The sequence below is a fragment of the Pavona decussata genome, unplaced genomic scaffold (genome assembly GCF_977016875.1).
Source record: "Pavona decussata unplaced genomic scaffold, jaPavDecu1.1 SCAFFOLD_91, whole genome shotgun sequence".
Lineage (NCBI taxonomy): Eukaryota > Metazoa > Cnidaria > Anthozoa > Scleractinia > Agariciidae > Pavona > Pavona decussata.
The window spans coordinates 399,487-412,038 of record NW_028145508.1 but is presented as its reverse complement, the minus strand read 5'-3'; the positions used below and the strand labels follow the sequence as shown (position 1 = coordinate 412,038).

The window sequence follows — 12,552 nt, the reverse complement described above, 5'->3', positions numbered from 1 at the left end:
CATAGGTACATTGTACACAGATTTAGTCATGCTAGAAATGGTTGTGTACATTTAGACATTACTTGCTGCAAACTAACATACTGTATCCATTGTCAATCAAGTCTTGGAAAATGTAGCCAATCTTCTTCGAGTGGATATTTACGAACTGACTGATGCTTTGACCCAGAAGTCGATGGTCCTCAGAGGAGAGGAAATACAGTCACCCTTATCTGTAGAACAGGTACAGGTTTTGATATTATTGTTCTAAACTACATGATAAAGAAATTTGAACTTCACAGTATGGTCATTTTTTACCCCTGAATTACTTTCATTTACGCAAGTAACAGAGAAAATGATAAAAATATCTTGATCTTGGTTTTAGAAGATGTTTTGACAAAGAATTGACTGAGATAAATATTACAGGGTCATCAACCTCTTATTAATTTCCTTCCCCCGTTTAAGACACAATCAATGTTGGCACAGAGATTCTCTTCACGGGTCTTAACATAGAAATTTCTTGGAAGCATAATTAGTCGCTTGACAGTTTCTAACGATTACATACAATTTCCAGTGGAGGTCAGTATATTTGATCTTCCTTTGATAATACAGAAAGAAACAAACTGCTTAAAAGACACCAAAACTCTGAATTATGGTTATGGTTAACAGAACTTAATATACACATGTAATTGTATTTCTACTAACTCATTTGTTGCCCATTCATCATCATCATCATCATCATCATCATCATCATCATCATCATCATCATCATCATCATCATCTTCATCTCCATCTTCATCTTCATCTTCATCTTCATCTTCATCTTCATCTTCATCTTCATCTTCATTAGCATCATCATCATCATCATCATCATCATCATCATCATCATCATCATCATCATCATCATCATCATCATTATTATCATTATCATCATCATCATGTTATCTCTATTGTGTCAGTGTGTAAAATCTCTGTGTTTGTTAGTGTTAATGGTTTTTTATAAATACCGTTTTGTAGGCGTTGGACTCCAGGGATTCAATGGCCATGAATCTTTATGCCTGTACTTTTAAATGGCTCATCAACAAAATCAACCAGAGAATCCAGGGCAGTAACAGCTATTCATCCATTGGAGTACTTGATATTTTTGGATTTGAAAATTTTGATGTGAGTCACTCAGTTTAAATTAGGTTAGCCTGTGTAGCTGGTGGTTTTGTTGGGGTTTGGTGGACCAAGGTGGAGCTGCCAGAACAAGCATTAAAGGTGCAAGAATGGGGATGAGTGATCTGACGTGGCTATGTATGCTGCAGGCCACCAAATCCCAACAAAATTGCGAGATACGCGGGTTAAAATAAGCTTGTTGAGTAATTTCTAAAGACAATGTAAAATGCAGACTCTGGGATAAAAGCTAATTAAGGCTGTATACTTAATCCTCAATAGACTATTTGCCTATTTTTACGTACTTATGACATGACTCGTTAGCCTCCCACGCAGACGTCCTTGGGGTTTGTCACGCATTTCCTGGAGGAGGAAATGCGTGACGAACCCGTAAGGACGGGTGTGTGGGAGGCTAATGATTCGTGGGCTTAAACCATTTACAGTTTTTTTACTTAGGTCACTTAAGTCAAGTTTCCAGTTGATAAGTTTGATTTTATTTAATGGTTGCTGCTGCAGATGCTGGTATATTCTTAATATATCCTATGGGTTTCTTGTACATTTGAGCAGCTATTTTGTTGTTCCCAAAATTATCTACAATACCGCTCAAATGTAAGTTTACAGTCTCGACTTGATCCTCGAAACTCAATTCTCGTGTCGCAAACATTGACTGAGAAATTTGACGCAAGAATCAAGAATCGAGAAACAAGGAGTTCTTAAATGTGCAAAATCGAAAAGAAGTTTGTACTAATTGGTTTTGTGGATTGTTTTATCTGTGGTTTCATTACCGGTCACATCTCCAAAAACTAAACTAAACTCAACTTTTTGTGTATTCTTAACACCAGGTTAACAGGTTTGAGCAGTTTAATATCAACTATGCGAATGAAAAACTACAGCAGTATTTCAACAAGCACATCTTTTCACTGGAGCAACATGAATACAACAGGTAATGGGATATTCTTATGTTTAATACTGCACTGCACCATTTAGTGGAAAGAGACATCATCAAAAGAGGTAACTAATTTTGGTTTGGATTCATGAGTTGTAACTAAACTTTGAAATTCATGAATGGTTTCTAGATTGCGTTACTAGTGATGTAGGTCTCAAAGGTATTTTGGTTTTAATGCATAAGTAGTATATATGGCATGGAGAGTTTAATCCACATTTACTTTGGATACATTTCAACAGCTCAGCTGAGGTGCGTGCACCTGTTATATAACAGTACTGAAGCTACCTGGCATAATACATGTAATATCACTAAAACGGCATGCATACAGCAGATAGCACAGTTTCAATAATCAATAAGACCAATGTACGCCGTAGAATTATCAATATTGATATCAAATGTCAATTAGAACAGTATTTTGTTTTGAATATCACAAATTACTCTCTTGCAGAGATTAGTGAGGTATCCTAATAAAGTTGTTGTTTTTGTTTTTATAACAGCACAGGAAAACGTTGTAAACTCGGAAGAAAAGCCCTTTAATACTTGAGATGTTGACTACGATCCTATATCTTACAACTGACGCTATAACACCTTTCCAGAATAATAAATTACATTAAAGCATGCAAGCAAAAGAATTAAACACATGATGACAGTTGTGTTGTTCACTGATTGTGAATTTACCATTATTTACGTGAATAAGAGATTGTAGTTGGTAGTTGATATCTCAACCTTTGTTGTCGTACAATCCTGAGTTCTTTAGTCAGGAATTGTGATTCATCAGGACGTCTTTTTGACCAGAGTTTTTCTGTCTTCAGAGAGGGTTTGGAGTGGAAAGACATCGACTGGCAAGACAATGGAGAATGCTTGGATCTGATTGAAAAAGTAAGCTGGCCAAACGCCTATTAAGGCCCTTGATACTGTGTTGTACTGCAGCAGCTGCAAATAATTAACCCTTCAATTGCAAGCCCTAACAGTGATCTGCATCAAATTTCTCTTTGTATTATCAATGCTTATTCAACCCCTCGTGAGAATTAAGGGTATAGTCATCCAAGGTTAAATAAATAACTTCTCCCCAGTACTTTTATAAGAAAAGTATGGGGACAAGATAGGAGAATTTGTTCTTTGACATTAGGGGGAAAGGGTTAATACTGTCTTTCTTTCGTGGCCTCCCATAGAAACTTGGTGTGCTGGCATTGATTGATGAGGAAAGCAACTTTCCAAAGGGGACTGATGAATCCATGCTGGACAAGCTGCATTCAAGCCATGAGGTTTGCTTTCATTTTCCAATGATTTCAGGCTCAAAAATGTTTGCGAATTAGTGTACTAGTGTATTAGCTAGGGCGTACTATTAACTGAGGGTGTGTTCGATTGACCCTATTCCAGAATACATACAACATTGATAAGAAATCCTTCATGAGAGGCTTATGGAGTTACCGGAGTACAAAATCGCTCCTATTAAAGTTATCATGCGTCATTGAAAGTTCCGATTTCAGGCTCAACTATGCTTACCAATTAGTCTACTACTGCGTCAGGGAGGGCGTACTGTTAAATAAAGGGTGCGTTCGATTGACCCTATTCCGAAATAGGAATGATGACAAGAAATCCCTCATAAGAGGTTTTGGAGTTGCTGGAGTACAAAATCGCTCTTCAATTATTATGCGTCAGTGAAAGTTTGTAGATTTGTCTTCCCAAATTTACTTTAAAAGAGAAATCTTATAGCTATTCCGCTAATTCGTAATCACTTACGGAATTGATAAATAAAGTTAAAAAGAGGTAAATTGGCCACCGCAAAGAGATTCGAGTGTTAACTTGTCGAGCGTTAGCCCTTCACTCTGACGAAGGGCTAACGCTCCAAACGTCAGCACTCGAATCTCTTTACGGTGGCCAATTTACTTTTAGTTATCTGCAACCCTGTTGATAAACCAAACATTCGTTTAAAAGAAGGACCTCTTTATCACCTAAGTAACGTTGAACGCTGTTTAGTACTTTCAAGACTTCTTTAATTAAACTTAAACTTGTTAGAGTATTTGAAGTCTTCATGGGATTTGAAAAGTTGTAGTTATCTTCAGTCAAGTTTCTTTTCGTTTTGCAGGGTAACACCTTTTACGTGAAACCACGTGTTGCAAACACGAAGTTTGGAATCAAGCATTATGCTGGCGAGGTAAACAATGTTTTGTGTTTCTTTGTTGACATATAGTGGTTGTTGGACACAAATTCTTGCCCGCATTCAATGATAATTTATTTCTTTGTATCCTTGTCTTCTCATTTTGTAGGTCTTTTACAATACAAAAGGTTTCCTAGAGAAAAACAGGTGAAAAAAGTTTTTTTTAAAAATTCGAATTCAGCATAAGTAAATGATAATGTTTTTTAGTATGATGATGATGATGATGAAATTTGGTTGTCTTTGAAGAGCAATGGTGATCAAATCCGATCCGAGGTCGTGGGTTCGATTCCTGCCAAGGTCAAACATTTTTTATTTTGTGTTGTGCGGTCTCATTTCCTTAAAAGGGCTAACACTCAGTGGGAAATTTACGGGTTCCCTTAAGCACTTTAACATAGACTGCAGAGTTAATTCTCTGATCGATCATTTCTGCCATTAGTGCTAGCGGCAAAACATTCATTATAAAGACTATAGAAATAGCTGTAGTGGTGTTGGTCATTTTACGTATGACATGAGTGTTCTTGAAATGATTTCCTTTCTAACAGAGACGCCTTTCGAGATGAGATTCTTAACGTGCTTATGGATAGCAGGTATGTAATTTAAGTAATGTTTAAAACACGAGCAGCAGTGTTTTATCGGGATTTAAAACCCCGAGGCGCAGCCGAGTGAGTGGTTTTAGAGTCGATAAAACACGTGCTGCGAGGTTTTTTGAACGGCTTCCAAAACATTCCTGAAAAAGCGTGTGTCAAGAGAGTTCATAACAATGATGCTTTTGTGAACGTTGGAAATTGGCACACAGGAAAACATTAAACACCGCATACTTATAAGGAGGAGGTTTTATCGGATATAATACCACTGCACGTGATGTTTTATCGACCATTTGATAGGTCTATGAACTTATGAATTATAAATGAGTTTTTGAAATACATTTGTTACAATTTATTCATAATGTCATAACAAGTACAATGAAAAAGATAAGATGCAAGTTCAGGCCCCAAACGCAGTATATTAAGTTTTTTGTCAATGTCCCTTGACAACAGCAGACGTTTTCTTGCTGGTAGGCTGACAAACTTGTTATTTCTCATGTTTTAGGTCAGATTTTATTTATGACATTGTTGAACATATGAAACCCTCAGTGCCAGCAGCAGGAACCAAGAAGTCCAGAAAACGACCAACTGTGAGCTCACAATTTAAGGTGTGTGTAGTTTGTTGGTAGTTTTTGTTTTAATCTAGCCGCAGTTCATAACAGGTATGCATACGCATATTGTGTGGTGTGCCTTCTTTACTGTTGCTTAAGACTTGGGTTAAATTACTTTGTTCAGGAGTTCATTTTCCTCGTGTTGTCCAATGACCTTTATCACGGCATTTTCAAATTTTGATGTAGGCCAGATAATGCAAAACCATTTCCATTTCTGCAAAGAGCAGTATGAAATAAGTAAAAAAAAAAAAAAAAAAGCCAAGTCTGAGTCTACTCTTTTCAAAATAGCGAAGAATTGTCGCTGGCATAGATTAGCAAAGAGTTCAAGAAGGTACCTGTAGGATGGTTTGTTCTTGCTCTGTTTAATTGCTTGCTCTTATTTTTAGACATCTCTGGCATCTCTCATGACAACACTGAGCCAGTCTCATCCCTACTTTGTGCGATGTGTTAAGCCCAATGAGAAAAAGGTAAGGTGGCTCGCTCTTTTAGCTGGTGGTCTCATTCTATAATATTCATGTACCCTTTACTGATCCTAATTAATGATGAACGGTGAAGGTGATAAATGTAGCATCCATTTCACAGGCCTCGTTTGGTGCTTTACCGATAATTCTGAAGATGTGATATGTCAAAAATGGAGTCGAATTAATGTTGCTTGTATTTCTAAACTTTACATCGCTTTACTGTTGCACACGTAGTATTCCAACTTTCCATAGTAGCCATTGCCGTGCGCTCAAATAGGTCGTTATTCTCAAAAATCATTTTTAAATTTTGAAAGCTAAGCAAATTATTCAATTATTTTTGTCATCACAGCTACCCCAATCCTTCAACCCCAAACTAGTCCTTAGTCAACTGAGGTATTCCGGAATGTTGGAGACTGTCAGGATCAGGCGTGCAGGTTTTCCAGTCAGGCGAACATACGAGGACTTTTTGTTCAGGTATATTGGCACGTTTTTGTTAGATTGTTAGCCTATTGTTAATAAAAGGAATTAGCTGTAAAGTGCACAATTGTTTGGTTAGATGATTTTGCAATAGGTCTTGAATTATGCTGGAACAACTTTCCATTAAAAAGGTTGCTTAAAACTATAAGATCTAAATGTAAAAAATTAAGAATGTGCTCTGTTGTGATGCTTCCCAATATACCCTTTAAAGTTTGCAAGGATTTATAATCAGTCCCTCGCCTGATTTCCTTCGAAATGCCAGTAACGCGTGTCCTCTCATAGACAAAGCGAGGAGGATAACGAAATTTTTCAATTTGTTCAAGTTCGTGATTGAATATTTTGAACTCATATTGACTTGGTGATGACAAATTAAAAAACGTATTAACCAGCAAGAAGAACTGCAAAACTCTTTTAAAATGTAAAGTCCATTGAGTAGATACAAGCCTCGATTTGTCTTTCGATTTCCGTCGGAGACTGACCTCCCATTGACGATTTCTTACAACCATCGTCCATTTCCAGAAAGTTTTGAAACTTTCACAGAAACGTTTGTGAGGAAAGAAAATAAACGTTCACAAAGGGCTTAGATGTTTCGGAAAACTGTTAGCATTAAACGGTGTAATGAAATTTGTGCGATTCATATCAATATGTCATTCTCATTTCTACACTTACTTAAGAGACGTTGTAATGACTTTACTGACAGAGATGTTTCACATCTGCGATACTCAGATGTTGTGTAGATTATTAGTTTGCAAGGCTTGAGACATATGCCTGGCTGTTGTCTGGTTCTTTATTTTTAGATACAAGGTACTCTTTCGTGGCAAGACGAGATCAGGAGACAACAGTGATTGCACAATGTTGCTTCAAGATTTTGACCCTGAGAAACAGTCATTTAAACTTGGGAAAACCAAGGTAATCAAAAGATAATTCGTGAGCGCGTTCGTATTTATGAACGTGATACTCTGGAAGAATTACTGAGACAAAAATAGCCCAAGAAGCTTATCTTTAGGCTGCAATAACGATATTTTGATGTGATTAAATGTTTTTGCCCATTTGAACACTGACATTCTCGTTGTTCTGTTGCCTTCCCTTGGAATAACCAGGGGCTGGCTGTGATGTAAAGGGCACAACAGAGTGACAACAAGATGGGCATGTCCTGATGTAGAAACAACACAGTAGACTTGACAACAGTATAACAAAGCAGAGTTGATGTATCGAACCCCACGCTGCTTGGAAAGTCATGTAAACCAAATCAATGCTTTCACTGCTTTATCCGCAAGAGAGCTAACCAATATTTTACACTTCATACTCTCCGTTTAGAGATTAGTCATTTTATCATGCTCTAACGTTCTTTTGCATCGCGTTTCTTCTTTACATCTTTTCACCAATAGGTTTTCATGAAAGACAACTTGGAGTATAAGGTTGAGCGCGAGAGAAACGCTCAGCTTGAAGCTGTTGCCATGTTGATCAAAAGAAGGATCATGGGATACCTTCAGAGAAAGAAATTTGTGAAGATTCGTGATCACATCATTAAAATACAAAAGAACTACAAGGTACTCGAATGCTCTGTTCTCTTACTCTCGTTGATCGTTCAGTTGCTATGTTCTACAAACACTGATGTTGTTGACGATTGTGACATGTGTGAATTTTTTTTGTTAGGCTCACTTCTATCAGAAGCAATACATCAAAATGAGGTTGGCAGCCATTGTCATTCAGAAGGTAAGATAATTTATACAAACAATTATGTAAACTATATAAAAAAAGAGGAAGCATGTTTGATCAGAATACACTTCAGCAAAAAGAGAATTTAAAAACCACTCTTTATAACAGAGTTTTTGTGGACAAAATCTGAGGTGTTGGATATCTGTTACCTGTTCTTAGGCAAGCCAGATAAAGAAGAAATAAGAAATGTTTAGGTGTCCAGAATTAGTAGAGGGGACTTCTCCCCTCAGCTACACAACATTGACACATTAATAAAGTTATTATAAAATTAAATAAAATCACCAAAATCAATGTTATTTAAAACCTGTTATCAAGACTCCAATCATGCTTATGTGTGTTGAAACCAAGTGTCTTGACTCCCCTTCAGTATGAACGAGGAAGGACTGCTCGAGCACTTCTCAAAAGACTACTGGAGGAGAAGAGGATTGAAGAAGAACGAATAAGGAAAGAACGTGAAGAAGAAGAAAGACGAAAGGAAGAAGAGAGAAGAAGGTAGAGATAATACTATTTTATCCATTTTGTGTAGTTGGATGCTTTAAACAATTCTTTTATTCATAGTGCTGTGTGATATTCTAGTGCCTCTGACAAAGTTTTTAAATTTGTTTTGACAACTTTTGACATCTTTTCCAAAAAATGTCTGTTCGCTTTCCGTTTAGGATGGTCAATGAAAGTACGAGACGTTTGCTTGCAATTATTGTAATAATGGGGAGGCGTTTTGTTAAAGTGGCCATGGTATATGACACACAACATTTTAGTGATCTTGGGGTACTTAACACTCACACCAAACTAAAGTGCTGAGACAGTGATTTACAGGAAGATAGAGAGAGTACTAAATATACGGTTGGGAATCAGAAATTTGGAAAGAGCACGAAAGCCGATAACCCATTAATTATTTCTGAAACGTTTTGCAATGTAATGTCCTTTAACATATGATTTTCTGAATAGAAATATTTTTACCAACCCTGTTCTTTCTTTAAGCTATTTATTTCATGTTCACTGTATAATGTTCAAGACTTTTTTTACTTAAAAAAATGCTTCCACCAACACTAGTGCTGAATTCAGCAGTATTGCAGCATGTTACCTCATTATCGATGTGTCCAAGTTTTCCATGGTTTCTAGAAACCCTAGAAAGTCTGAGCAATTTGATTGTGGCATTTTCCAGCACTGTAATGTCAAGTGACTAAAATTCTGTACGTGATAAACAATTCAGGGTTTTTGGTGAGTACTGGAGCCTTTGCAGAGAAATGTTACTCTATTTTGGACTCCATTGTGGCCCTTGAAAGGTCATATGAAGAAAGTACCTGTTTCTGAGAAACAGTGGTAGTTAGGGACGTATCTAAGATCTAATAAATGTTAGTCAGCAACCTGTTTTCTAAAATTACAGAGAAATGGAGAGACTGGAACAAGAACGAAAGATCCAAGAGCTTGAGGAACTGCGTCGTAAGGTAAACGTGAACGTACAATTTTGTTATGCATGCAGTCTGGCCGTTGAGATTGAGATCCTCTGTTGCACTTGCCAGAACCAGCACTAATAGTCAAGCTTATATTTGGCACATTGTAAAAAAAATAGTTATGTCATCTTTCTACCAAGTCATCTTAAATTATAAGTAGGCAGAAAAAGATGTCTACATTGTCAAGGGTCTTGTAGACTTTGAAGGAGCATAACACAATTTCACAGTTTTTGTTGAATACGTATCCCATTTCTGTTGTTGAGCTTGGTACCAGTTTTTTTGTGTTTTGCCAAAGGCCGAAGAAGAGGCGCAGCGAAAGAAAGAAGAGGAAGAGGAAAAGCTAAGGAAAGAAGAAGAACAGAGGCAAGCAGTGTTGGCGAAGGCTCGAGCCCTGGAAGAGGCAAGGAGACAAGAAGAAGCCAGAAGGAAAGCGGAAGAGGAGGCTCGTAGAAAGGTACTCAGATTGTCATGATAGTCATCATCGTTCACTTCATGTACAGATACTTCGCTTGAAGAACCTTCGTTGCTTGGTGTGTTTCCTTAGTATTGTTGAAGATTCTATCGCATAACAAAGCTGCGTTCACTTCATTTACAGATACTTCAGTTCAATATTTTATTTAGAAAATCGAAGGATCTTCAATCTTCGGGGTGTGTTCGTTTGTGTCATTGAAGATTCTTTCGCAAAACGAATCCGCGTCACCTCATGTCCGAATACTTCACTTCAATACTCTATTTAAAAAAATGAAAGACCTTCATCTTTTGGTGTGTTTCCCAAGTGTCGTTGAAGATTCCATCGCATGGCAAAGCTGATGTTAAGGCTTGAAGTATTACGTTCTTGATCAGCGTCTTCAATCTATCCGTGCCATTTTTTTGTTTTGCATTTATAAATCACAAAGGCGTAGAGTAGACCTGTTACAAATCATGCAACAGGCAAACCTCTAATTCCGGACTTGATTACTTCAGTTTACCTACGAGAATGTAGAAGGTGGGTCTTAACGAACGTGATATCGAGTATATACGTAAATTATGTTACTTGCTAATGAGTTGATGTTTCTTCAAAGGAAGAGGAAGAGAAAAGACGTAAAGAAGAAGAGGAAGCAAGGTAATATTCTTTATATTTTAGAGGTAATGAATAGAATATTTGTGTTGGACAAGCAAATTGTACCCGGCCGCAAGGCTAAATGTGGACATACTTTGAGTGTTGATCACGAAGCTGTTGCTTTGTCATGGAAGAAGACAGTTCAGTGAAGGGAATGACCTAATTCGTCTAATTCATAACATTTTGGAAGACAAACAGCAGTCAATATTATAATTTGTGGAATCAATGTAATGGTATATTTTTAGCCTGGTTAATACATGTGAATGATGTGTTATTCAGTGACTTAGTGTCACGTGAAGCTAGTTTAATAATAATAAATAATAGTAAAACTTATATAGCGCCGACATCGATCAATAATAGCTATTTTCATCAGCGCTAAAAACACTAAAAATTAAAATATATCGAAGATTAGAACTATAAAACTACTTAGAGTACTAAGACTATACAAATTACATAGACATTATATAAAAGCGTTCTGGAATAAAAAATGGCACACGTCTCCTATAGCTCCGTGGTAGAGCATCCGAACTAGTAGTCGGAAGTTCATAGTTCGATTTCTGGTGGGAGAATTCGGATTTTCTTTTTTCCGAGTATGCCTGTGTCACTCACTGAATAACATATCATTCTCATTGTCGTTGGTGCTGGTGTTGTTAAAATAAACAGAATTAAGGCAGAGGAAGAAGAAAGACTGCGAAAAGAAGCTGAGGCTGAAGCGGCTGCACAGATTGCTGAATTGGACAGGCAGCTTAAGGTAACCAGTATCACCACTGTGTGACTTGTTCATCATAACTGGAACGAATTTTGAATTATAAAAGGTGTATTGCGAATTTAAGCCTCCCTTTGCTACTGCGCACACGTTCTACGCAACCTTGGATTTCCCACAAGTTCACAATCTCGTACCCAGAGTCCTACCTCCGCAGTCCTCAAGTCCTCAGTCCCTTTTTGGGTAGGCGCCAGGAGAGACTCCTGGGAACTGGAATTTTATTATCGCAGGATTTCTGCGGTGAAACAATGCAAGCCGTTATGGGGCAGCCAATCAAAAAAATTTTTTTTTTTCGAATTCTCCAAAAAAAAAAAAAAATAAATAAATAAAAATAAACAAATAAACAAATAAATAACTTTTATTTACCCTCGGCAGTGTTTATAGCACAAGTGCTGGTGGGGCCGAGCATTAAACTTCACAAAGAAACAATTTTTTAAATTGAAAATAACATGGTTAAAAATCCCAACTGGCAGGAGGCAGACCAGCGCGGCCGAGGAGTTGAACTCGGGGCCACTGAGAAACAACTCCAGCAAGCGGTCAGAGCGGGACTTGAACCCGGGACCTCCGGATTTCAAGTTCGGCGCCCTAACCACTCGACCACGCTGCCTCCCCTCCAGAGACTCTCTTGGGGACCAACCACTGGCCAAAGAGCCTCTGGACTCTGGATACGAGAATGACTAGTTCACAGATCTTAGGTTATAGATCAAAGAAGACTTCTGCAAGGGCTATTGAAATCCGAAGAGTAAGCTGGGGGTAACCAAGCATTTTCCAGATAAAATTAAGCTTAAATGTAGGAAAAAATGTCGTACATTGCTGTGTATTTTAAACTTTTTGGAATTATTGTTGCTTGATTATCTCAGAAAAATGCGTTGTTACCCCTCAGTTGTCTTGAAGGGGCAGTATCATGGGAGATATCATGATTTTTGGCCAAAATTCACAAAATTTAAACTTTGAACACTGTGTTAATTAATTTCTAAATCGATAATTTAAAGGTTGAACAAAAATATAGTACAACCAGCAATTTTTAGTGCGTTACGACGACGAAATTTGAAAACGTCTGGCAGACGTTTTCAAATTTGAACCACTCTTTATCTTGGCCAACTGCCGGCGAAAATATCCGTGGATAGTTTCTTTACATTCTGATAGACT

General features: G+C 37.4%; 1 protein-coding gene across 1 annotated transcript in view; it reads left to right on the top strand.

Moving 5' to 3' along the window:
* LOC146474057 (unconventional myosin-X-like) overlaps nucleotides 1-12,552 on the top strand; it is a 54,212-nt gene that overhangs the window by 11,697 nt on the left and 29,963 nt on the right. Inside the window, exons 11-29 of the mRNA XM_085117298.1 lie at nucleotides 102-220; nucleotides 994-1,140; nucleotides 1,974-2,074; nucleotides 2,890-2,956; nucleotides 3,250-3,342; nucleotides 4,167-4,235; nucleotides 4,348-4,385; nucleotides 4,781-4,825; nucleotides 5,328-5,430; nucleotides 5,820-5,900; nucleotides 6,244-6,368; nucleotides 7,169-7,280; nucleotides 7,760-7,921; nucleotides 8,028-8,087; nucleotides 8,458-8,582; nucleotides 9,475-9,535; nucleotides 9,837-9,995; nucleotides 10,603-10,643; nucleotides 11,304-11,391. Of these exons, the coding sequence (XP_084973424.1) occupies nucleotides 102-220; nucleotides 994-1,140; nucleotides 1,974-2,074; nucleotides 2,890-2,956; nucleotides 3,250-3,342; nucleotides 4,167-4,235; nucleotides 4,348-4,385; nucleotides 4,781-4,825; nucleotides 5,328-5,430; nucleotides 5,820-5,900; nucleotides 6,244-6,368; nucleotides 7,169-7,280; nucleotides 7,760-7,921; nucleotides 8,028-8,087; nucleotides 8,458-8,582; nucleotides 9,475-9,535; nucleotides 9,837-9,995; nucleotides 10,603-10,643; nucleotides 11,304-11,391 (1,796 nt within the window). The remainder of the gene's footprint in view (nucleotides 1-101; nucleotides 221-993; nucleotides 1,141-1,973; nucleotides 2,075-2,889; nucleotides 2,957-3,249; nucleotides 3,343-4,166; nucleotides 4,236-4,347; nucleotides 4,386-4,780; nucleotides 4,826-5,327; nucleotides 5,431-5,819; nucleotides 5,901-6,243; nucleotides 6,369-7,168; nucleotides 7,281-7,759; nucleotides 7,922-8,027; nucleotides 8,088-8,457; nucleotides 8,583-9,474; nucleotides 9,536-9,836; nucleotides 9,996-10,602; nucleotides 10,644-11,303; nucleotides 11,392-12,552) is intronic.